General features: G+C 43.8%; 1 protein-coding gene across 1 annotated transcript; it reads left to right on the forward strand.

The window, feature by feature from the left end:
• The first annotated feature begins 965 nt into the window (after positions 1 to 965).
• On the forward strand, positions 966 to 23,962 carry IL20RB (interleukin 20 receptor subunit beta). The gene is made up of 8 exons (XM_061473981.1): positions 966 to 1,057; positions 9,820 to 9,885; positions 15,530 to 15,667; positions 16,395 to 16,585; positions 19,430 to 19,554; positions 22,209 to 22,359; positions 22,683 to 22,828; positions 23,396 to 23,962. The coding sequence occupies exons 1-8, from the start codon at positions 966 to 968 to the stop codon at positions 23,519 to 23,521; spliced, it is 1,035 nt and encodes a 344-aa protein (XP_061329965.1). The 3' UTR covers positions 23,522 to 23,962.
• Positions 23,963 to 26,023: the final 2,061 nt, after the last annotated feature.

Below are 26,023 nucleotides of genomic sequence, written 5' to 3' on the forward strand. Positions count from 1 at the left end.
CTATTAAAAGGTATCAGAAAGGAAATATTTTTAAGACACGAAAGCCCTTTCTAAAGTGACAAATTGTAAGACAGAATAAGAGGCTTTAGAGGAGAGGTTTTAATACTCACTTTCAACAGAGCTGAAAACATTTGGTAGGGTTTGGTATTGTTTCCTCCATTATCTGTATGGTCAGAATTTCATTTAATTTAAATAGCTTTTTGCATAACATAGAAGAACATGTCTCCCTTGGCCTCTGAAGAAGCCAGCTTCACAAACACAAAGCTTGCTGCTGCTGCAGCGTGGGAACCAGCTGGCAGTTTGGGTTTCTAAAAAGGTCTCAGGGCTGCGTCCAGCTGAAGAGCCTGCCTTTGCTCAAGAGGCAAAATGGAGAGCCATGGACCTTGGAAGATGGATAACTTTTGGATACATGCGTCTGCATTAAATCAGACCTGAAAACAGAATGTCTTCCTCAGTATACACCCAACATAACTGCCACGAAAAGTGTTATTTGAAAACAAATTGGAGCACGCAACTCCCTTCTGCCAGCCCAGGGGCATGCAGTCCTCCATACAAGGTCTGTGGCTACAGGCATGCCTTAGTAAGAGAGGGGAACTTTCCTGGTTCCTAGTTTTGGGGCTGAGCAGAAAAAATGAGCACTTAGAGCTATATAAATTACATGGAAATAGCTGCTGAATACTGTTTCCTCCTTACAATGTCTTTGTCTACCTATAATTGCCAACAATGTGAAACAAAATTATGCCATCTAGTTCGGCAGTTGCACAGACTTGTCAAGAAATGTTGGCACCAGATTACCCGGGAACTCCCTGTAACTACGCCCTTGCAAACAACATAGGTATGTCTTTGACACTGGTGCAGACAGGCAGAAAAGCGGTGTTTGCAATACTCCCCTGGAGTCTCCACTTTGCTGGCATCATGGCTGGCTCAGATGGGGCTCCCGGGCTACCTGATCTGCACAACAGGCTATGACTGTGGGAGAATCCGACAAGTCTGAGCAAAATGTTACTAAATCTCATCTGCTTCTTCCTCTGCACTCTGATTGCATCAAATTTCACAGGTAAATGGCTAAAATATCTTCTGTTGACTTAAGATGAAGGGGCTGTCCTTTTGTTAAACATACTGCTACAAAACTGAAGTCAAATAGTATGAGGTCAGGTACTGAATTTTAATTCTTTCTCTAAAGTTAATACTAGAATAAGCAAATGAAAAAGGCAATACACAAATTCTGCATTCTGCAAGTCAATTCTGAAATCTAAAGGGGAGTCTCAGTTTGAAGGATATTCGTAATATTGTAGTTTTGTCTGCTTTTTTGCTGTTCTGTGAGAAGCTGAACTTTCAAGTCCTCTTAATGCTTATCAGTTTGAGCATGGGGGATGCGCCACCTGTGGAGTAGATGTAGGGTCAGAGAGGAAGGGTATAAAGTGCTAATAGCTCAAAAATGTTCATTGAAGGTCTCTTTACCCTGAAAGGAGGCTGTGCAATTTGTGTTCTGCTTCTCCAACTAAATGCTAAGCTCCAAACCCACCTCCTGAAAGGAGTTCGACCTTGGATCTCCTGACTATACTTCAGTGTCTTTATGATGGTCAGTCCTCTAGAAAACAAACGTGACTGGCCAGTGTGCCTGGATTTTGCTCAGTTCTGTCTTTCTTTCTAGATGTGCCATCTTAGCTTCTGAATTAAGGTTGTGTCTTGCTCCATTCTGTTCTCTGCCTCAGAAAAACAAAAATAGTTTTAAAGCTTTCTTGGCCAACAAAACACAACAAAACATCATTAGTTATAGTTCCTTGTTGCTGGGTATTGAAACCACTGACTCAGCATCAGGTTGCTTATGCTCTCAGTTTCTTCTGTGGAATACAGATGATTATGACAAATGCTTTTTAGAAGCTGCCAAATCAGGGCTGCCGTTCTTTAAAGAAGTTTAGTTTTTTTTTTATTGTGTTTTTCTTTAAGACCTAGCTAGCTGTGTGATGTTTCTGCACAGGAGCCATGTTGCCTCTGTACGTAGTGACTGCCAGCCTGGCTCAGCTGCTTACTCATGCAATTTTGTCTTCTACACTGTGACAGACAGTAGGAGAAAAAGATGAGATAACTTACACTGTGTCCCCCATTCTTTTGGCCTTGACCTGAAATATGAAAGTTTGTGTCGTAGTCTGCTTGTTGAGCAAAGAACATGTTGACTGAATGTTTATGTCTAAACCTGCCCCTGTGATTGCGCAGAGGTTGCGACAGGTCAGGAGACGGCATGTTCGTGTCTAAGCCTGGGAGTCCAGGCTTTGTATCCCATGTGATGGGAAGAAAAACAGGCAAGGGGGTACATACTGACTGTTTGCAGTCAGTTTGTGCAATTGGGATGTGAGAGAGGGGATGTTCCTGGAGTTGTCAGGTTAGAGGTACATCCAAAGATATTGTTTGGCATGATTTATTGTTGTTGTCTAAAATGCTTTCATTTTCACCACTCAGCTTGCATAGAAATTTCTTTAGCTTCATGGGGTGTTACAGACATTTTTTTCTCATCACCAATATTTAGAGTTCAGAATTCCCTTTTCAGATTCTCGTTCACTGAAGTTTCCTCATTGTCGTGGTTTAAACCCAGTCAGGTAACTTGTTCACTCACTCCCAGTGAGTGGTGCCAAGCTGACAACAATCAAGGTCCGTGTTCGTCTCCCCCCCCCTCCCTGCACCGGGGCTCTCCCCTTCCCCGCTCCCGGAGGAACGGGGAGGAGGATCGAGAGAGTGCAACTCCTACGGGTTGAGACAAGAACAGTCCAGCAACAAATCACTACCGCTACTATCAGCTAAAACAATGATAAGGGAAAATAACAAGGGAAGAGAATACGATACCACCGGCCAAGAAAACGAGTTCCACCCGGAAGCTCCTGTCCTTCCGGGCAACTCCCAGTTACCCCCCACCCCGGGCATGACGTGCTGTGGTATGGAATACCTCCCCGGCTAGCCCGGGTCAGGCGCCCCGTCTCTGCTTCCTCACAGCTTCCCCTCCTCCCTGGCAGAGCATGAGCCTCACAAAGTCCTTGGTCAGGGTAAACATCACTTAGCAACAACCGAAAACATCGGCTTCACCAACGCTGTTCTCAAAACTAGAAGTCAAAACACAGCACTGCACCAGTTAACACAAAGGAAAAAAACATGACTGCTACTGCTGAACCCAGGACATTATCCACCCCTTATTCCATACCATTCACGTCGTGCTCAGATCCCACATTTTCAATACACCATCGCTCTCCCACATATATACATCCATATACATACAGACCAAGAGGAAAAAAAAATCATTTTCTTAGTGCATGGACCAATCCCTATAATGCTGCCGAGTCCATTCGGTCCATGATGTTCCAAGTTCATTCTCTGTTGGGATGATGGCTGGAGGGAAGTCAGGGCCAGTCGCTGGTGACCTGGAGACATCTAGTTGATGGGCTATAAAAGCATTACACAGCAGGCAACAGCATACAATTGAGTTCACTGGCTGTTTTCCCCTAATATCAAATCCCCTTGAGGTATACATCAGACTTCCCCATCTTCCCGCATTACCCACCAAGTATATCCAGGTCCCTGAGCAAAAGCAATCCCACGAGTGGGTTTGCCTTTACCTGAAGCAGGAATAACCCAGACTGTCTTCCCCAGCAAATTCTTCATATGCACCACGGGAACTCTGTCCCCCTCTACAATATGTAAAAGTTCTGACTGGGCTGGGCCAGCCCTGTTGGCAGATCCTCTGGTGTTGACCAACCAGGTGGCCTTTGGTAAATGTGTATCCCAATGCTTGAAAGTTCCCCCACCCATCGCTCTCAGTGTAGTTTTTAACAGCCCATTGTACCGTTCGATTTTCCCAGAGGCTGGTGCATGGTAGGGGATGTGATATACCCACTCAATGCCATGCTCTTTGGCCCAAATATCTATAAGGTTATTCCGGAAATGAGTCCCATTGTCTGACTCAATTCTCTCTGGGGTGCCGTGTCGCCACAAAATCTGTTTCTCAAGGCCCAGGATGGTGTTCCGGGCAGTGGCATGGGGCACAGCGTATGTTTCCAGCCACCCGGTGGTTGCTTCCACCATGGTAAGCACATGGCGCTTGCCTTGGCGGGTTGGTGGCAGTGTGATATAGTCAATCTGCCAGGCCTCCCCATATTTATACTTCAACCATCGTCCTCCATACCAAAGAGGCTTTAACCGCTTGGCTTGTTTAATTGCAGCACATGTTTCACACTCATGAATAACCTGGGCAATAGTGTCCATTGTTAAGTCCACCCCTCGGTCACGGGCCCATCTATATGTTGCATCTCTGCCCTGATGGCCTGAAGTGTCATGGGCCCACCGGGCCAAAAATAATTCACCTTTATGTTGCCAATCTAAGTCCATCTGAGCCACTTCAATCTTAGCCGCTTTATCCACTTGTTGGTTGTTCTGGTGTTCCTCAGTGGCCCGACTCTTGGGTACATGGGCATCTACATGACGTACCTTCACCACCAGATTCTGCACCCGGGCAGCAATATCTTTCCACAGTGCAGCAGCCCAGATGGGTTTACCTCTGCGTTGCCAGTTGCTCTGCTTCCATTGCTTCAACCACCCCCACAGGGCATTTGCCACCATCCATGAGTCAGTATAGAGATAAAGTACTGGCCACTTTTCTCGTTCAGCAATGTCCAGGGCCAGCTGGATGGCTTTCACCTCGGCAAATTGACTCGATTCACCCTCTCCTTCAGCAGTTTCTGCAACTTGTCGTCCAGGACTCCATACAGCTGCCTTCCATCTCCGATGCTTTCCCACAATACGGCAAGAGCCATCAGTAAACAAGGCATACTGCTTTTCACTTTCTGACAGTTTATTATATGGTGGGGCCTCTTCAGCACGCACCACCTCCTCCTCTGGTGACATTCCGAAATCTTTGCCCTCTGGCCAGTCCATGATGACTTCTAGAATGCCTGGACGACTGGGATTTCCTATTCGAGTTCGTTGTGTAATTAGTGCAGCCCATTTACTCCATGTAGCATCAGTTGCATGATGTGTAGAGGAGACCCTGCCTTTGAACATCCAGCCCAGCACGGGCAGCCGGGGTGCCAGGAGGAGCTGTGCTTCAGTGCCAATCACTTCCGAAGCAGCTCGAACCCCTTCATAGGCTGCCAGTATCTCTTTCTCAGTTGGGGTATAGCTGGCCTCAGATCCTTTGTATCCCCGACTCCAAAAGCCGAGGGGTCGACCTCGAGTCTCCCCTGGAGCTTTCTGCCAGAGGCTCCAGGTAGGACCGTTCTCCCCAGCTGCAGTGTACAGCACATTTTTTACATCTGGTCCGGTTCGGACTGGTCCAAGGGCTACTGCATGAACTATCTCGCGTTTAATTTGCTCAAAGGCTTGTTGCTGCTCAGGGCCCCATTTAAAATCATTCTTCTTCCGGGTCACATGATAGAGAGGGCTTACAATCGAACTGTAATTTGGGATGTGCATTCTCCAGAACCCCACTGCACCCAAGAAAGCTTGCGTTTCTTTCTTATTAGTTGGTGGAGACATTGCTGTTATCTTGTTGATCACATCTGTGGGGATCTGTCTACGTCCATCTTGCCATTTTATTCCCAAAAATTGAATCTCCTGTGCAGGTCCCTTGACCTTACTCCGTTTTATGGCAAAACCGGCTTTCAGCAGGATTTGGATTATTTTCCTCCCTTTCTCAAAGACTTCTTCCGCTGTATCGCCCCACACAATAATGTCATCAATGTATTGCAGGTGTTCTGGAGCTTGCCCCTGTTCCAGTGCAGTCTGGATCAGTCCATGGCAAATGGTAGGGCTGTGTTTCCACCCCTGGGGCAGTCGGTTCCAAGTGAACTGGACACCCCTCCAAGTAAAAGCAAACTGGGGCCTGCACTCTGCTGCCAAAGGAATGGAGAAAAATGCATTGGCAATATCAATCGTGGCATACCACTTGGCTGCTTTTGACTCTAGTTCATACTGAAGTTCTAGCATGTCCGGTACGGCAGCACTCAATGGTGGTGTGACTTCATTCAGGCCACGATAGTCTACTGTTAGTATCCATTCTCCATTAGACTTTCGCACTGGCCATATGGGGCTATTGAAGGGTGAGCGGGTCCTGCTGATCACCCCCTGACTCTCCAGTCTACGGATCAGCTGATGGATGGGAATCAGGGAGTCTCGGTTGGTGCGATATTGCCGCCGGTGCACTGTTGTGGTCGCAATTGGCACTTGTTGTTCTTCAACTTTCAGCAACCCCACAGCAGAGGGATCTTCTGAGAGACCAGGCAAGGTGGACAGCTGCTCAATTTCCTCAGTCTCCAAAGCAGCAATACCAAAAGCCCACCGGTACCCTTTTGGGTCTTTGAAGTACCCTCTCTTGAGGTAGTCTATGCCGAGGATGCATGGAGCCTCTGGACCAGTCACAATAGGGTGCTTTTGCCACTCCCTCCCAGTCAGGCTGATTTCAGCCTCCAGCACAGTCAACTCTTGGGATCCTCCTGTTACTCCAGAAATATAGATGGGTTCCACCCCTTGACAGCTTGATGGCATCAGGGTACACTGTGCACCGGTATCTACTAGAGCCTTATACTTCTGTGGGACTGATGTGCCAGGCCATCTGATCCACACAGTCCAGTAAATCCGATTGTCCCCTACCTCCACCTGGCTGGAGGCAGGGCCCCTCTAATGGTCGTCACAGCATTGGACACTTAAGTCGTGTTGAAAGGGATTATTCTTCGTTATCACAGGAGCTGGAGTAAAATCAGCTCTTCCACTCCATCTGGGAAACTGCTCACCAGAGACTGAAGCCGTAGCTCTCATGGGACGATCAGTCTTGGCCCTTGCTCCCCTCTTCAGTTCACTCACCCGTTCCTCCAAAGCTGAAGTAGGTTTTCCATCCCACTTTGTCATGTCTTCTCCGTGATCCAGCAGGTAAAACCATAGGGTACCCCGTGGCGTATACCTTCTGTATCTCCTCTCTTGAACAATAGGACGTCTTTTGTTAATAGCTGAGACGCGTGTTGGTACACGTGAGGAGCTGGATAAATCAGATACATCGTCCCTCAATTTGTCGAGGTCCTGGGACAGTTTTTTCACAGCTGAGATGATGGAAGGAGTGAGATTGTCTTCGAACTCTCGGAGTTTATGAACCATTTCATCCACTGTTAGTGGTACTATGTCATTCCAGGTCACTGTTGCCAATGAATGGGCATATGATGACGGTGCATTCCGTGTAAGTTTTCGCCACATGGGTCGTGTACATTCAACTTCATCTGGATCTATAGGTGTATCCCCGTTATTCGGCTTGATGTGATAGATCATCTCTACGATGGCCGATTCCCTCAGAGACTGGATGCCTTTGTCTATAGTAGTCCACTTGGCCGAACGACTCGTAACATCGTCCTTGTACGGAAACCTTTCTTTCACAGCTGCCAAGAGCCTCCTCCAAAGGCTGAGGGACTTTTTCTCTCTTGCAATTGCTTTGTCAATTCCCCCTTCTCTAGCAAGTGATCCCAGCTGCTTGGCTTCTGTACCTTCTAGTTCGTGACCATCGGCCCCATTGTCCCAGCATCGGAGTAACCAGGTGATGATGTGCTCCCCTGGTTGACGGGTAAAATCTTTTCGCATATTCCGCAGCTCGGTTGAGGTCCGAGGTCGAGAAGTTACCTCTTCTTCTTCTTCTTCGTCATGTGAGGATGACTCCTGATCAGATTCTGGACCGGGTGGTGAATTCATTGGTTCTTCATCTCGCTTCACCCTTTTTGCCTCCTTTTTGCTTGTTCTCTTGCGTACAGGGGCAACCGATATTGGTACGAATTGGTCCTCTGGTTTGGCTGCAGTGATTATCACTGTGGTTTGAGTAGCGACTGTACTTGTTGCTGGGGGTGGTGTAGCTACCGTGCTTGGAGCTGGGGTAACCGCGCTGTCTGTTGCAGTTGAAGTTTGAGCAGCTGCTGTACTTGCCACTGGGGTAGCTGCGCAGTTCATTGCAGCCAAAGTTTGAGTAGCGACTGTCGCTTTGCCCTCAAATCCGACGACATTCTTTTCCTTTTGAAGGTGCTGGATAGTGTTGAACAAGGCCCTGTAAGCATAGGCCAAGCCCCAGCACGTTGCCGTGATTTGTCCATCTCTGGTATGGCCAGAATGACCACACACCTCATTTAAGTGTTTTACTAATTCTTCTGGATTTTGCAGTTGTTCGGTAGTGAAATTCCAAAATACTGGGGGGGCCCACTGACCTAGATACTTGCCCATACTATCCCACACACCCTGCCACTCATGGCTGTCCAGCCTCTGGGAAAATCTCTCGGTCCTCCTACCTTTGAGTTCATGAACATTTGATAGAAATAGTAGTAGATTGGGAAAATGAAAAACAAGAAGATAAAAGTTTACCTGAAACCCATTAAATACTTTCAGAGAACATCTTTCTAGCATGGAAGGAAAATATGTACGTTTTGGGAAACATACAGGAGCGTGTGTCACAAAGATGGAGGGAAGAAAGAAAAGGAAGGATGGAAGGAAGGCAGGGAGGAATGGAAGAAGGGATTTCAAGGACAGATGGAAAGAATAAGGACAGAAAGAACAGAAAAGTTGAGAAAGGGAAGTGAGGGCAAAGAAAGCAAAGGAAGGAAGAAATTAAAAGGAAGGGAAAGGATGGAGGGAAGGAAAAACTTTGGGGTGCAGTCGCTTGTGCTGTTCCTGCATTTCTGAGAACCTGGAGACCTGTAATTAACTGAATACTGATTTTATTCTTTCATGAATAAATAAAAGATCCTTTCCTCGGAAAATACAAGCTACACATGTTTTGACAGATCCCTTTAGTTCACTACTGAAAACATCAGCCATGTATTTGCTATTAAAAGGTATCAGAAAGGAAATATTTTTAAGACACGAAAGCCCTTTCTAAAGTGACAAATTGTAAGACAGAATAAGAGGCTTTAGAGGAGAGGTTTTAATACTCACTTTCAACAGAGCTGAAAACATTTGGTAGGGTTTGGTATTGTTTCCTCCATTATCTGTATGGTCAGAATTTCATTTAATTTAAATAGCTTTTTGCATAACATAGAAGAACATGTCTCCCTTGGCCTCTGAAGAAGCCAGCTTCACAAACACAAAGCTTGCTGCTGCTGCAGCGTGGGAACCAGCTGGCAGTTTGGGTTTCTAAAAAGGTCTCAGGGCTGCGTCCAGCTGAAGAGCCTGCCTTTGCTCAAGAGGCAAAATGGAGAGCCATGGACCTTGGAAGATGGATAACTTTTGGATACATGCGTCTGCATTAAATCAGACCTGAAAACAGAATGTCTTCCTCAGTATACACCCAACATAACTGCCACGAAAAGTGTTATTTGAAAACAAATTGGAGCACGCAACTCCCTTCTGCCAGCCCAGGGGCATGCAGTCCTCCATACAAGGTCTGTGGCTACAGGCATGCCTTAGTAAGAGAGGGGAACTTTCCTGGTTCCTAGTTTTGGGGCTGAGCAGAAAAAATGAGCACTTAGAGCTATATAAATTACATGGAAATAGCTGCTGAATACTGTTTCCTCCTTACAATGTCTTTGTCTACCTATAATTGCCAACAATGTGAAACAAAATTATGCCATCTAGTTCGGCAGTTGCACAGACTTGTCAAGAAATGTTGGCACCAGATTACCCGGGAACTCCCTGTAACTACGCCCTTGCAAACAACATAGGTATGTCTTTGACACTGGTGCAGACAGGCAGAAAAGCGGTGTTTGCAATACTCCCCTGGAGTCTCCACTTTGCTGGCATCATGGCTGGCTCAGATGGGGCTCCCGGGCTACCTGATCTGCACAACAGGCTATGACTGTGGGAGAATCCGACAAGTCTGAGCAAAATGTTACTAAATCTCATCTGCTTCTTCCTCTGCACTCTGATTGCATCAAATTTCACAGGTAAATGGCTAAAATATCTTCTGTTGACTTAAGATGAAGGGGCTGTCCTTTTGTTAAACATACTGCTACAAAACTGAAGTCAAATAGTATGAGGTCAGGTACTGAATTTTAATTCTTTCTCTAAAGTTAATACTAGAATAAGCAAATGAAAAAGGCAATACACAAATTCTGCATTCTGCAAGTCAATTCTGAAATCTAAAGGGGAGTCTCAGTTTGAAGGATATTCGTAATATTGTAGTTTTGTCTGCTTTTTTGCTGTTCTGTGAGAAGCTGAACTTTCAAGTCCTCTTAATGCTTATCAGTTTGAGCATGGGGGATGCGCCACCTGTGGAGTAGATGTAGGGTCAGAGAGGAAGGGTATAAAGTGCTAATAGCTCAAAAATGTTCATTGAAGGTCTCTTTACCCTGAAAGGAGGCTGTGCAATTTGTGTTCTGCTTCTCCAACTAAATGCTAAGCTCCAAACCCACCTCCTGAAAGGAGTTCGACCTTGGATCTCCTGACTATACTTCAGTGTCTTTATGATGGTCAGTCCTCTAGAAAACAAACGTGACTGGCCAGTGTGCCTGGATTTTGCTCAGTTCTGTCTTTCTTTCTAGATGTGCCATCTTAGCTTCTGAATTAAGGTTGTGTCTTGCTCCATTCTGTTCTCTGCCTCAGAAAAACAAAAATAGTTTTAAAGCTTTCTTGGCCAACAAAACACAACAAAACATCATTAGTTATAGTTCCTTGTTGCTGGGTATTGAAACCACTGACTCAGCATCAGGTTGCTTATGCTCTCAGTTTCTTCTGTGGAATACAGATGATTATGACAAATGCTTTTTAGAAGCTGCCAAATCAGGGCTGCCGTTCTTTAAAGAAGTTTAGTTTTTTTTTTATTGTGTTTTTCTTTAAGACCTAGCTAGCTGTGTGATGTTTCTGCACAGGAGCCATGTTGCCTCTGTACGTAGTGACTGCCAGCCTGGCTCAGCTGCTTACTCATGCAATTTTGTCTTCTACACTGTGACAGACAGTAGGAGAAAAAGATGAGATAACTTACACTGTGTCCCCCATTCTTTTGGCCTTGACCTGAAATATGAAAGTTTGTGTCGTAGTCTGCTTGTTGAGCAAAGAACATGTTGACTGAATGTTTATGTCTAAACCTGCCCCTGTGATTGCGCAGAGGTTGCGACAGGTCAGGAGACGGCATGTTCGTGTCTAAGCCTGGGAGTCCAGGCTTTGTATCCCATGTGATGGGAAGAAAAACAGGCAAGGGGGTACATACTGACTGTTTGCAGTCAGTTTGTGCAATTGGGATGTGAGAGAGGGGATGTTCCTGGAGTTGTCAGGTTAGAGGTACATCCAAAGATATTGTTTGGCATGATTTATTGTTGTTGTCTAAAATGCTTTCATTTTCACCACTCAGCTTGCATAGAAATTTCTTTAGCTTCATGGGGTGTTACAGACATTTTTTTCTCATCACCAATATTTAGAGTTCAGAATTCCCTTTTCAGATTCTCGTTCACTGAAGTTTCCTCATTGTCGTGGTTTAAACCCAGTCAGGTAACTTGTTCACTCACTCCCAGTGAGTGGTGCCAAGCTGACAACAATCAAGGTCCGTGTTCGTCTCCCCCCCCCTCCCTGCACCGGGGCTCTCCCCTTCCCCGCTCCCGGAGGAACGGGGAGGAGGATCGAGAGAGTGCAACTCCTACGGGTTGAGACAAGAACAGTCCAGCAACAAATCACTACCGCTACTATCAGCTAAAACAATGATAAGGGAAAATAACAAGGGAAGAGAATACGATACCACCGGCCAAGAAAACGAGTTCCACCCGGAAGCTCCTGTCCTTCCGGGCAACTCCCAGTTACCCCCCACCCCGGGCATGACGTGCTGTGGTATGGAATACCTCCCCGGCTAGCCCGGGTCAGGCGCCCCGTCTCTGCTTCCTCACAGCTTCCCCTCCTCCCTGGCAGAGCATGAGCCTCACAAAGTCCTTGGTCAGGGTAAACATCACTTAGCAACAACCGAAAACATCGGCTTCACCAACGCTGTTCTCAAAACTAGAAGTCAAAACACAGCACTGCACCAGTTAACACAAAGGAAAAAAACATGACTGCTACTGCTGAACCCAGGACACTCATATACAGAGGCAGACCACGCTTGATGATACAAGAAGCTGGTGACATTGTTGTCCTCCAGATTTGGAAAAGGAGATTAAATGCTTGGAAGTTAAAAGCTAATGCTTATTAGCACTACAGTAAGGAAGGATTTCTCAGCCCTATGTATAAAATTTTAAGGGGCATGCCAGAAAAACCACAGGTGTTGTAAAGCGCTTCTGAACACTATGCAGTGCTGATTCTGGAGTTACTTCTTGTGTTTGTTTAGCCCCTGAAAGGAGAATAAAGAGGTAATTTTCTTAATATTTTGCAGTGTTTACTGACATTGAACCATAAGTAGTGGTGATAGTAGTGAACAGTAAACTAACAGCAAAAAATGATGGAGTAGTAGAGATGAAATATTATTGCATTCTATATTCACAGAAAAAGAAGGGCATAAGAATCTGTCCCAGAGCAATGGAATTTTATCAGGGTTTATTTAAGGCATTTTTAACTGAAAAGTATATCAGACAAATGTATTGGACTTGATAATGAATTTTAATTTTTTTTTTTTTTAAATTTTAGATTCTGTAAGTTTAACACAAAGGGGAAAAATATTAAACAAGAAGTCATCACCAGTCTAAATTGAAATCCATTCTTAGTGTAGCAAACAAAATGTAGTATACTCCTGATAGATTGGGAGGCAGAAATGCTATTTACAGAGAAAATCTGGACATGTCTTTTCTTTGGCAAGACTGGAGATGTTAGGGGAAGAGTCAGTACCTTGACTTGAAAGATGAGCTTGGCTTTTCCTGTGAGGCATTTACATATTGCTTGTGAATCCAAAATCAAATGGAAGTTGCACACAGCCCTGGGCTAACAGCCTTCTGGGTCCTGCCTGCTCTCTCTGTCCATTTGTCTCCTGCACTTTGTATATTATTTCTTCTCCTTTCAAAATGTATAGACCACAGATAATGGAGTATTTCAATACTAGGAAGCATCCTTCACTGTTTATACTCTGTGCTTTCCCTGTTTATATAACCTCAAATTGTCTTTTCTCCCTGTGTTAAACACGTTTGCTTACAATTGCCTTGTGGGCTTTTGCAACAGACAGATTGGAGAAATGACGAATGTAATTTGTTTGGCTACAACATAGGATATGCTGTGTCTAGATCAACAGCATTTTGGAAGAGCATAAAACTCTTTTCCAAACTACAGCTTTCAGTATGGGTTTGGGTCCCAGGCAGAGTGCAAGGAAGTGCATCATTGCTTTTATTGCTCAGTAACCCCATTTAATTTGTGTGCTGGATGAAAAGATCTCAAGTTTTAGCTTTACATCTTTATGATTTACTCCTGAGGGCTGCCCACTGTATTTGGAGTAGGGCATGGTTATGCAGTTACAAACGTTCTTATACAAACAATCAAGTAAGACATACTAAAGCTGAATTGCACGTTTCACTTTAGTGTATTTGTCATTTAATTTGTCATTTAATTATTTAACCTTATGAGCACAAAATCTTATACTTTTTACATGTAACAGCTGCACACACATGCAGGTATATGTCTACTTATGCCCATACAGATACCTGCTTCTGTATTCTTTAATTATGAAGGGTTCTGTAGAGATAACATTTCCCTTCATCTGAAGGCAGATGTTCAAATTAGTGTACCCTTCACGTGAATTATACATCCATAACACTATACCTCACCACCACCATCTCACCTGTAGTGCTGGAGACTTTGCTTTCCCATACTGAAGTGCAAACACTCCAATAGCTGCTGTGTGATCTGGCTTTGCCACAGTAGATATGTGGCCCTGTAAAAATCAAGAAATATGCTCTGTAGATAGCATAGGTGAGTATTAGGTTTTTATTTATCTTATTTTTCATGGAGAAGAGTTCTTACAAGTAGCAGAATTTGTGCTTATCCTGAATCTATTAATACCAAACGGAAAGCTAAATCAATGAACTTTTTTTCATAGAGACAGATATTCTGAAATAGAGAAAATATTCTGAAACACTCCAGCACAGCTCAGCCCTGTTCAGACATGATCATTGTGTGTGCTGAGTCGTGGAAAAAACAGTGTCTGATCACATAACTGAAGTCCGTTACGTAAGTCACACACTTGAGTATCCCAAAGCATACAAGAAAAAGTGATGGCAAACAATCTAAATGTTGGGAAGCATAGAGAATACTAGAGACCAAATGGGTAGTTAAGCTGCAGAGTGAAGGTCAATAAAGACAAAAAGTGTCTTGAAACTAGTATGGACCCCAACAAGCCAGAAGTGCTGGTATGGCAGCCAGTGATTCTTCCGCTATCTAAATTGCAAGAAGGAAAGCTCCACATCCTAGAGATAGCTGACGTTTAGTTTAAAGAATAGCTAAGCATTGTGTTAACAGATCCATGTAACATGCCAAAGAATCGTAAAGAGCTGGCATTACTGATTTTATAAAGATATAAACACAGGGAATAGTCTAAAAGCAGAAAGAACACCAACGTTCTTATGCTCTAAAATAACCACCATGAAAATGTTGCTCATGGACTTGTCAACCTGGTTTTGATCCTGAGTAGAACAACTGACATTAACTGGTTAACTTTGTAAGCACAGTTTAAAAGAAGACACCTTCTTTTAATGGCAGTTAAAAACTAATGAAAGATAGGCTTTGTTAAATGAAATAGATGTCATTTAAAAATAATTAGGAAATAATCCTTGTATTGTCATGGAATGGTTACCTTGTTTCTGGGGAAGTGTCAAAATGACCACTGCTGCACAGCGCTGGTTGAAACTGCTCCTTCCATTCCTCCCTTCCAATGGTTCCCTGGGAGCCATTCCCTGCTGAACAGAGAGAACATACTTTACTTGTGACTGGAAAGTAGCAGAATAGAGATAAGTCTGTTCTCACAGTGTAGTGCAGGGCACGCTCATTGGGATTCCTACCTTCTGTGAGCTGGTCCAAACACCGTTAAGGATATTACATCAAGATGCCATAGAATAAAATGACCTACACTGTAGGTACCATCCCATATGCTTTGCCAATCTCATCATAATGTAATGATTTCGTTTATAGTCCATTAAATAAATCAAAGAGGTACTCTGATTACAGCCTACAAGCAGTTAGATTATTACAATCCTGCAACATGAAAAAAGATGTACAAGAGCTAAGATCTTCTACAGTGTCCAGTCCAGTCAAGTCTGGAAAGAAATAACACATTTCCAACCATGACATTGGAAAAGTCTATAGAGTGCAATAGAATATCTGTTACTTGACTTCATTAAATCAAATTGAACAGCGTTATAAAAGCTTGACTTGTTTTACTGATACAGTGAAAAGCTGAAATAATGAAAAGATGTGCTTTGCCTTTCTATAAGCCTAGTTGTTCTGTCATTTGCACGTTGGTTATCATTTCTTCTCTGAAAAAATTTTTCCAATGCCGAAGTGACAGTAGTGAAATAAAGAGTGTGTATTTCTAATACAGTACCACATGGTTTTGTGGTACTGTAAGCTTTTTCCTAGTACATTCATATACATTCATATATCTTTTTTATTTTTATTTTTTTCTTTTTCTGGGAATTTTAGGTGAAGATGCTTTGCTGCCAGCACCTCAGAATATCTCTATTCTTTCTACCAACATGAAACATTTCTTATCTTGGAGTCCTGTGATTGTCCAGGGAGAAACTGTGAGATACTCTGTTGAGTTTCAGGGGTAACTTCTGTTGTTCTTTGTTCTTTGAACACTGTTTACTTAGACTTAAAATTTGGCTTTTTTGGATGTCTTCAGCACTATTCAGTTCTTAGACATAGGAGAAGTTTTATGCTCTAGATGTTAGTTCATTACAGGTGGGGAAAAAAAAGTCCTTTTTCTCAAGTTCTGAGACTGTTTACAGGTTAATAGATACTAGAGTAATCCAAGCTGTGCATTAAGCCCAAATATTAAAATATCTGGGCATTAAGCCCAAATATGAAAACTGCCTCTGCCCAGAGAATTCAAAAGTTAGGAGGATTAGCAACAGTTTATTTAGGAAAGGAGATTTATTAAGTGTTCATCTTTTAAACATCTAACACATTCTAAGAGGTTTCTGATCCATCTTGAGCTATGACTTGTACTACAGTATAGCTTTGGAATTCTAGTTTACCAGGGATGATCAAGTGAAGTGAGTGGGCAGGATCTGGGGCATCAGCACTGTGTTGGCTATCCCCACCTCCTACATTATCATGCTCCATTTGACTCATGAATGAGGTGGCTCTGGGAGATTTTGTCTAGATAAGATCTAAACTACACCCATACTGGTTTCATACACTCCTGGTGTTCCAGCTCCAATGCACCCCAGTACTGGTTTTACCTGGAAAGAACTAGAAAGCAGCCTTTGACTATGTTACAGATATTTGTCCTACCAGACTATCGCCTGTTTGTTTTCTTTTCCTCTCCTCAGGGAGTACGAACGAGATTATGCAGATGAGAGCTGGATTCCCATCTGTGAATGTTCACTCACCACAGCCACGGTGTGCAACATCACAGAGGATATCTCAGCCACTGTGGCCTATAACCTGCGTGTAAGGGCAGACATTGGCACTAGAAGATCAGAGTGGGGCACCCTGAAAGGTTTCTTCAATCGCATCACAAGTGAGTCCTGCTGTTTGGCTTAGCTACGTTGTGTTAATTTCTCAGTCTGGTGTTGAGGGATTGCTCATGCATATGTTTATGTACTGTGCATGACACACAAAGCCAGTGAATGCACAAAGCACATCCTGCTTCTCAGTTTCTCTCATTTTGGTTTGGGACATTTCACTCTTAGTCCTACTGTGTTCATGGACATAAGTTCCTCCTGAGGCAGGGCCAAATTTACAGGGCTTGAATCTCCAGGGCTTCTAAGACAGGTAAGAAAACATTTCTTTTGGCAAGTTGGCTACTCTTGCCTCTGATTTCAAAAGGTTCTGATCAACCAGGGTTGCTGTCAGTGCTCCATCTAATCCATGTCTTCTAGTCACTTCTGAGAGTCCAGAACCTGATCCTATGGAAGCACTTACTCTAGAAAACAGCCATGTCACCCTCCATCTGCTTCATGCTGTCCTGAAAATCCCAGTTCCTTCCAGACATGATTCCCTCCTCCCATGTTGTCAGATATATGAAGTGACCTCAGAAGAGGAAAATAAAAAGGAAACTGTAACATTGCTGCAGTCCTAGCAATGCAGGGTATTTTGTCCATATCCTTCCAACCCCTGCAAGCTTGAGGTCTAGCTCAACCTAAGGATCATGTTGCAGCCTAAAATTAGCATGCTGTTTCCAGTGTTTCTCTGGAATCATTGCCTATGTTCTCTGCTGTGTAGTCAACTGATTGCAGCGATAAAAACTGGTGGAAAACCCCTGTCAAGGTCGCTATTGGAGTGGAAGTCTCAGTCTGGGATGGGCAGCAGTAATCAGTTTTAGCCAGGAAAGAAATTGCCCGTCCGAGATCAGAGCTGACCCAATCTTAAACCTTCATCAGTCGTTGAAAATTATATACTACTTCATAAGTCAGCAGTCCTCTCTCTTACAGAGCACTTAATCAAAGCAGCACCATAAGAAGTGCCACCTAAGCTGGTAAGCGTGTCTCTTGGTGTGGAAGTCTTTTCCAGATAGTGCTTTAGATGAAAACTCCTTCCCTTTTCTGAGATCTCTGGTGACATAGAGTTGAGCCATGGACCACACCATCAGGCATTTATAGGGAAGGGTATTCCTTAGCTTGATCCTCTTAATGAAGAAAAGCAGCAACTTTCTTATGGTATGGTGAAGTATTTGACAGCTTAGTCTTGTGTCTAAGAAACCTCAATACAATCTTCTGTCTAAGCTGTGAAAGTTCAGAGCAACTACAGCAATGGGCTGTAGTATGAATGCGCATCTATGTACAAGTATTTAAAGGAGAAAGAAAAAACACTGTAAGTTCTTGTCCTTATGCATTTTTACTGCTCGCTTTTCCTTGCCTCTGCTATTGCATCTCTTAGGAAATGTGAAATTACGTCTGAGAGGAACTAAGGAATTCAAAGCACAGCCCACTGATTCTGTATGTAGCTCATAGACAGTAAGGGTATCAGCACAGCCCATAGTACTTGTAGTCTAAATAGCTCCAGTGTCAAAGCCTTAGATGTAGATACACATAAATTATAGTGACACATGGAAGACACTTTTAAAAGACCTTCATAAAAAAAAAACGATTTAGTTATGTCTCTCTTCATTTATCAAAATTCCAATAGTTAGTTGGTATCCAGTGTGCCAACTTAGAAATAAATCTAAATGCTTCTGTTTGGTTAGTAGTAGCATCTTGCAATATTCATTTGTTAAAACATTATCCCAATATTTGTTTTTAACCTCCAAATGATGTTAAGACTTTTTTGGTTTGTTTCTTTCTTTGTTTTATTTTGAGACATATTGTTAAGCAGATTCTCACCTTTCAATTTGAAAGTATAAAGTAGTTTTCCAGGTGTCCCATTTGCGGCATGCTCATTATGAATATATTTGTATTTTATCTTTTCATATTGCTCAGTCTTAATGGCAATTCACTGGATGTAAGAGCAAATTCTATTAAGAACATCTCTTCTGTATGTGGCTATACATTGCTCTCCTTCATTTCTTAAAAGCAAGGGAGTTAAAACCAGTTTCAGCCACAATGGAATGGTAAAGAATGGCATATATAAGTAGTGCAGACATGATCTTTGTACTGCTTTGATTCCCAGTTCACAAATGTTCAGTGTGTAGTTTCATTCATGCTTGATTGATTCTGATTGTTTCACTAATACTCTTCACAGCAGAATCCCAATCTGAACCAATCTTTGAATATCAAAGTAAGCATGAAGCAAATAATCTGCAGATTTACTTGCATACATTTACAAAAACTTAGTCACATCAGGTCATCACCTCAAGTCTATCTAAAACCATGTAGACACTAGAAGAAAATCAGCATTCATGTGAATTGCCAGAGTTACAGAGTTCCACTGCCAGAGGATCATACTGCTTTTTCCTTCACATTTGAATAACTGCCAAAATTCCCATGAAAAAGCAATGGTTTCACACCTCCTGCCCTGTATATTAGTGCTAAGCTAATGCCCAGGAGCAGAACTGGCCTGATCTGGTGTCTTAACTTCTGGTTATCCAGCTGGTTCTGCTGCTGTTGTTCACACAGGACTCTTAGGCCAGATGCTTCCTCTACTGGAGAAAATTCAGAAGCTTTCAAGTTCTGTGCAACTCAGCTGTTGCCAAACTCCCATTTGCAATGCCAGCCACGGTCACCCTGTTCAAACTCTGCTAGTGTATCTAGTCACAGTGAGAGGCAGAGCAGAGAGAAGCTTTGGCCCCACTGAAGCAACTGCCTATTATTTCAGAGTAATGTTACTGTGCTCATGGCGGCAGCTTCTTTCCCTCTCCTAGCTGGGAACAGGACTACTTTTAAGGATTGCCTCTAATGTGATAATGGTGCTCTCTCTGTGTTGGCAGCTTCCCTGACCCCACCTCTGATGAAGGTCATAGCAGATGGCTATCATTTATTAGTGGAGCTGGAAGACATGGGGCCAGCCTTTCAGTTCTGTGTTCTCTATTGGAAGAAGGGCCAAGAGAGTAGGGTGAGTTTTATCCTTGGGTTTTGGGCAACAACAGAGAGCCTACATACTTAAAGTGAAAGCATGCATACATTGCCAGGGCCTCTTTGCCAGTCCAAACTCCTTATGTGAGGCTGAGGGACATGTCTGGAGTCAATGTGTGCCATATTCCTCTGCACATACCAGTGCATTGGTCTTACCTCTGTGGAGAAGCTTGTGTCTTCTTTCCACATTTCCTTCTCTGGGAAGAGGAATCTCCTTCAGGGACCTCAATCATTGAAAGAAACCAGAAGGCAGGAACTGAAGGTGTTTATGCTGACTTTCTTCTCTAAACATCATTTGGATTACTCAGACGAAGATTAACATGTCACACCGAGGTGGCAACATTTTTCTCAGGGTTTTTTTTGTAAAACAGCTTGCCTGTGACAGTGAGCTGCCAGTTGCTTAGCTCAGGGCATTGCTTATACCTGGGTAATACTGAAGCAGTGACAATTTATGCTCCATTCAGGTCCTTCTGTTTTCACTAGATGTTAACATTTTTTTTTCTCCTGGGAACTTGTGCTTCCACAGCACCTCAGAACATAAAAGCAAGAAATTTCAGCAGCTGTATAAAGTAAGACCATGAGACCATCAAACCCAGTGTTTTCTCTCTGCCAGTGGGCAATAGAGATAACCAAGAAAATTAATAAGGAGAAAGCCTGTGTGTAATTACGCTCAGGTTATTTTCTGAGATTTCACAGACACAGCTCCAGGAAATTCCTGAACCAGAAATAGTATCATTAATAGTCCTTGATGAATTTTTGTTCCATTAATTTATCTGTTGTTTTCAAGTTATGTAAACTTTTAGCACATACAACTTCCTGTACTCAGGAATTCTTCAGCTTAACTGTTGTGCAGTCTTAATCTTGGTTTAGGGACAGAGAGAGAGAGAACAGTTATTCCCTATTCATTTTCCCTGCCACTCTGAATAGTTTCATATTCTGTATCTTCTTCCAGGCCAAGGACTCCCAGGCCACTTAGTTGCTTCCTGTGGAAGCCTTTCCAGCTATTTTTGTTTTTACCAAGGTGGTTAGGGAGTAAACCTGCACAGTCGAAGGTGCAGAAGCCCTATACAAGTCTCCACATTCCCTTATTTCCCCAGCAGTTGTTAACAAGGATGACTACCACAGAGCTGACTATTCCAGAAAATCTGAACCCTGAGTTCCTGTTTCTGATGAGGGATGATCAATTTAAGGAACACTCACTGACTGTAAAAATGAAGGGGAAAAATTCTCATGGGCACAATTTAACCAGGTTGGACAAAGCTTCGGGTGACCTGGTCTATGAAGCGTCCCTCCCCATGGCAAGGGGGTTAGAACTGGATGATCTTAAGGTCCTTTCCAGCCTTAACCATTCTACGATTCTATGACAGGCACAACTCCAACATAGCTCAGACTGCAACTGAAGGTTCTGGGCTGAGTTTAATGGGGCTTCTGGGCCATGGACAGGAGGGTGAAGATGGGGGAGCCAGGCAGGACTGGTCAGGGCCGTTGCAGCCTGGTTAGTGCACTCCAATGCCTTTTCATCCCACGGCTGTTGGCTTAACAGGCTTTTGAAGGAGATCTTGACTACCTTTCGGAAATTGAAGTAAACAAGATCAACCGTGTTCGGGCTTAACAAAATGTTAACTCTTCTTCAGCGTATGATATTAATCACCTAAGCATTAATTCCAAACTTCAGAACAGTTTCTAACTACTGGACTGTCCCAAGCACCAGGTTTGCTGGTTGCTACATGTCCAGTTCTCTGCTGGGACTCTTTTAATTATTTTTTTTGCAAGAGGTTAAAGACCACACATAGTCACTGACATTATTTCATCCTTGAAACCTTTTCAAACTAGTGGGCCTCAAGATCACATTTCTGTGGAGAGGGAGATTTTGATGGCGAGAAGGACTTGCCCTACCAGAAGAGCCCTACTGGTTTGTTGGAAGTATCCATATGTGTGTGTAATGCTGGAGGCTGATCAGGCCTTCTGTGAGTGCAGGCTTTGCATCTGAAACACAGCAAAAATTAGGAGCTACTAGTTAACTGTTACCTGTCCTCTCTTGACTAGGGAGACTGGAAATACTGACTTCTTTTTGCTAGCAGTTAATGGAGTCCTATTTATTGCAGGAAAATAATGTGCTGGTGTTCACATGCTGTTTAAGGGTTGCTGAAGTGTGTTGCAGTTGCACACACTAAATTCACTTGCTCCTCACAAGCCCAGTCCATCCCCTCTCAGTGCTCTAGAGTTACAGCAGAGCTCTCACACCCCTGTCACAGCATGGTTCTGGCAGTCCTATCATATCACACTAACACAGGCGTGATTTTCATATCCCAGCAAAAACTTGGACCAGTCAAGATCTTAGTCATCAAGTCCTTACACCAGGGGAGTAGGTCATAGTCTAGCATTGTGACCCAACATCACCATTATACCTCTTAGGCTCACATTTCTGTTTTTCCATCCCCTTCAACCATGTGTGTGGTCTCATTCTGCACTCCACTGTGCTTCCTTGTTTGCTGTTTTTCTCCCTCTCTCACACCTCCTGCTATTTCTTCCCCTTCTCCCAGTAAAGCCTGGGCTAGCATCATGTCAGGAATCCTGTTTACAATTAGGTGTTTGCCCTGTCTTCTGATGCTCTCTCCCCTGGGCTTGTGGCAGATGCAGCGGAAGATGGTGAAGGAGGTCAGCTCTGTGGTTCACCTGGACACCATGGAGGAAGGACCTGATTACTGTGTAAAAGCTCAGACATATGTTGAGGCGATCAACAGAAGCAGCAGCTTCAGCCAGATACAGTGTGTGAGGGCACAAGGTAACAGCCACCCTTCTTTCCTATTCCCCTGGTTTAGTCATGCCCAAGGACACCCCAGCAGCTCTTCCTTTTATTTCCACCCAATACCTCCTGTCTTATTTGTAAATGTGCTGCCCATTTGTTCCTTGGGGAAGGAAAAAAGAAAGACTCATGAGGACAACCCGCTACACTGGCACAGGTATCTTTCCCTGGAGTGTGCCAACAAAGGATCTCACCAGGGTGGATAGAAAGATCAGCCACAGAGGGTGCAGGCTGACTGCATTGAGTGGTTTATCCTCACAAGGTTTGCCTCTCAGAAGTTTTGCTGCTTCTGTTATTTCTAGGTGGCACATCCATGTGGCTGGTCACTGCCCTCCTCATATCTGCTGGCTTTGCCGTGGCTGCTTTGACCCTGTCTTTCGTTACCTGGAAAACAAGCAAAATCCTTCAGTATTCCTGCTGCCCTGTTGCAGTCCTGCCAGACACACTGGTAACTTTTTTTACTGTGTTTTATTGTTTTTTTGGGTGTTGGATATTCACAGGAGCATGAAGCAGGCAGAAAAAGTAAACACATGCACAAGGTGCCATGCTCATTCCAGTATGATGAGCTGAGCTGCAGGGGTCAAGCAGCCCACATGAGCTGGCTGCATGGCTGTCACTGCCTTTGGTCTACAGCCCTGATTAGGGAAGATGCTCCTGATGCTTGTGGGGAAGCAGCTTGGGAGGCATGGACTGTCCCTGCTGACCAGCTGCTCCCTGAACAAAACAGCTGTGTCATTGGCAGCACTGCTCCATGTCCCCTGCTATCAACACTGAGCTTCTCAACAGCTTGGTAAGGAGAAACAAATCAAAAGCAGCCTCTTTTCTCACTCAGGAGAAGCATGTTTGAGACAGGAGCTGAAATGTACTGTCCAGTTCAAGTGAGAATGAAGGAAGTAGCTTTTGTGGCTGCGGGTTCCTGAGCACTGGGTCTGCATGCAGTTGTGGCAGAGAGGAACAGTTTGTGGGGAAAAGTGGAAGTCGTGAAGGTGTTTGAGCGAACACATTTGTTTTGCAGAAAGTATCAGAACCCCCAACCCAGCTGATACTGTGTGGCAGTGAAGAAGATGAGCAATGTGATCTGATGGTGCATGTGATACCCTCAGAAGAAGTTCTCCAACTGTGGATTCAAGAAACACTTTAGATCTCATAAAAAAACAGCCTGTGGAAACAGATCTTGTAAGCAGAGCCGGCAGATGGTACCCCAGCCACTTTCCTCAGAGTGCCAATGAGTAGCATTTGTGTCTAAAACCTTTGTGCCTAAAAACTGCTGCAAACCAAGTGATATGAGTGTGTGGCCTGCTCTGTCCTTCTGTGTAGCATCTTCATCCATCTGCATAAAAAGCAAGTAAAGGTCACAGGTGACAACCACTGTCTTCTATAGTTTATCTTCATTTCCATGCCCACAACCAGATACGAGTTAACTCACGTTCACTTCTGTCAGTTGCATCGATAGTTCCAGGGCAGAGACCACCCTTTGCCACCAGGATTTCACCAGAGCAATGAATGCAGAGACCAGTCCCTTTGTTCCAAACCATTACAGCCTCATTATTTTTGCCTTGATATTTTAAAAAGAAATTAAGCAGCCAGTAAGAGCTTGGTTAAATCAGCTGGAAAGAAACTGCTTTAGGACTGCAGGCCCTGACCTGAGGTTACACTCATTTAAGAGGATGCTGACAGTGACTGGACACAACATAACAATTTGCTGCTTGTGGCAGATAACCATGTATGGTGCCAACAAAACACAGAGACAGACCATGAGGGGCAGCTGGGTTTTACCAGTGCTTGGTGGCAATAGATGTAAGAAACAGCCAGACTTCAAAAGATGGGTGGAAGGATCTTTGAAAACCATTTTGGGGAGCAAAGCTTTGCAAGCCCAGCAGCACTGCTAATATTATGTAGGTGCAAGATCACCTAGTCAGGGTGTCAAAACCATGAATTCATATGGGCAACAGATGTCTTTGCACCAGGAGGCACTGAGCACCACATGTATGGATCAAGCATCACAGCATTACCATATTAGTGACCATTCCAGGCCTGATGTCATCATTATCTTCCAGATATCTTGTCCTTTTAAGGGACAAAATTGTTCCTTAAAAGACAAATTCATTTTAAATACAAAAAAAATATTTTTGTTGCGTATATTGCAATTATGGCTGTCACTTTGAAGAAAATTAACTTATTACCTGTGAAGTGAAGACTTGTGTTAGGAGGTCATGAAAAGACTTTGAGCTGAAAAGCTTTTTTTAAAGCTGACACCGGATCTAATGAAATGCAAGACCTTCCTCGCAATATGCCGGGGTTTCATTCTTGCAATCTTGCATCAAGCCATCAGGTGGCAATAAAACACCGTGAAAGAGGTAGAAGTGACCCAGGGCTGCCCATACCTCTGCTCTCTGTAGGCAGTCCACGCCCTGGTTCCTGGCTAGCGTTACACTTCCGTATTGTAGCCCAGTGGTTTGTTTTATTCCTGTCCCACTAACATCTGCCTGGACAATATTAGGATATAGTTCTTACGCGTTAAGTAGTAAGATTGGTACTGCTCAATATGTAGCAAATTGCAGGGTGAGAAAATCTGTGAAAATCTGAGCATTGAAGACTCAGAGTTGGTTTTAGGTTGACAGCTAACTGGGAATGCCTAGTTGCCAACACCCATACGATGGTGGGCCCTGATAAGGATTTCTGTGAGTAAAGAGGAGGAGGGCATGTACACGGGCTGATACGACAAGTCCTGAGGGACCCAGCAGGTCTTGTGCCCTCCCTGAGCTGAGTTCGGGTGGCAGCAGGAGGCAACCAGTGACTGGCTGATTCTGGCAGCAGGCACTAGTGAGGAACAGTTTTGCTGAGGACAGTCAGTACAGAAGCGCTCCCTTGCAGGGCTGTGGGCTCTTGGTTAAACATCCCCTTCACTTTGCCCAGTGCTTGAATTTTCGAGGCATAGCTCCCCATTACAGAAGCCTTGGTAGTAAAGCTGGTTTAGAGAGCTCCTGAGCCTTGCATTTATGCTTATTTTATTCCCTATTGATTTGGATGTGCTCAGTGTCTTGCTTTCTAGTGTGCCCACAGGGGTGTCCCATACGGGAAAATGTTCTGTTACTTCTCCATTCCGTGGCTATAGGTCTGAAAAGCCTTAGTAGTTCCTCCAATCTCTTCTCCCCTGACATAGTTGCATCATGGCAGTACCAATTATTTAGGGATACAGAGTAAAGCAGGGAAAGAAAAGGCCCTTGAATACAAAGGGCTTTTAAGAATTTTTCTATTGCTTATTTTCCAGCTGCATACTAAGTATACAGTATATGTTTGTTTCTCACTTGCAACAACAGATTTTATGCCCTTCCTTATTGCCAATAAAGCAGTTAAATGGTCGTACAAAACTGCGCAGACAACGTTAAACAAAAGAAATACCTGAAAAAAAATCTTAAAATAGGGAGATGAAATGGAATTAAGTGCTGCTGCTGTCTTAGCAAGACCATATTCAATTTGCGACAGGATATTCCAGTTTGTGTCTGTGGAGACTTGGAGCTAAATTTTGGATGCTGATTGAAAGTCCCTGGAAACCACCTCACTTTGAAGTATGTACTGCATTTTGTTAGGCCTGAAAATCATGGTATACAACAAGAGCAATTCCTTTGCCATCCATGTACGT

The sequence above is a fragment of the Pezoporus flaviventris genome, unplaced genomic scaffold (genome assembly GCF_033815535.1).
Source record: "Pezoporus flaviventris isolate CSIRO_AGI_PZ_B2104156 unplaced genomic scaffold, CSIRO_AGI_Pfla_v1 ptg000078l, whole genome shotgun sequence".
In the NCBI taxonomy this organism is placed as follows: Eukaryota; Metazoa; Chordata; class Aves; order Psittaciformes; family Psittacidae; genus Pezoporus; species Pezoporus flaviventris.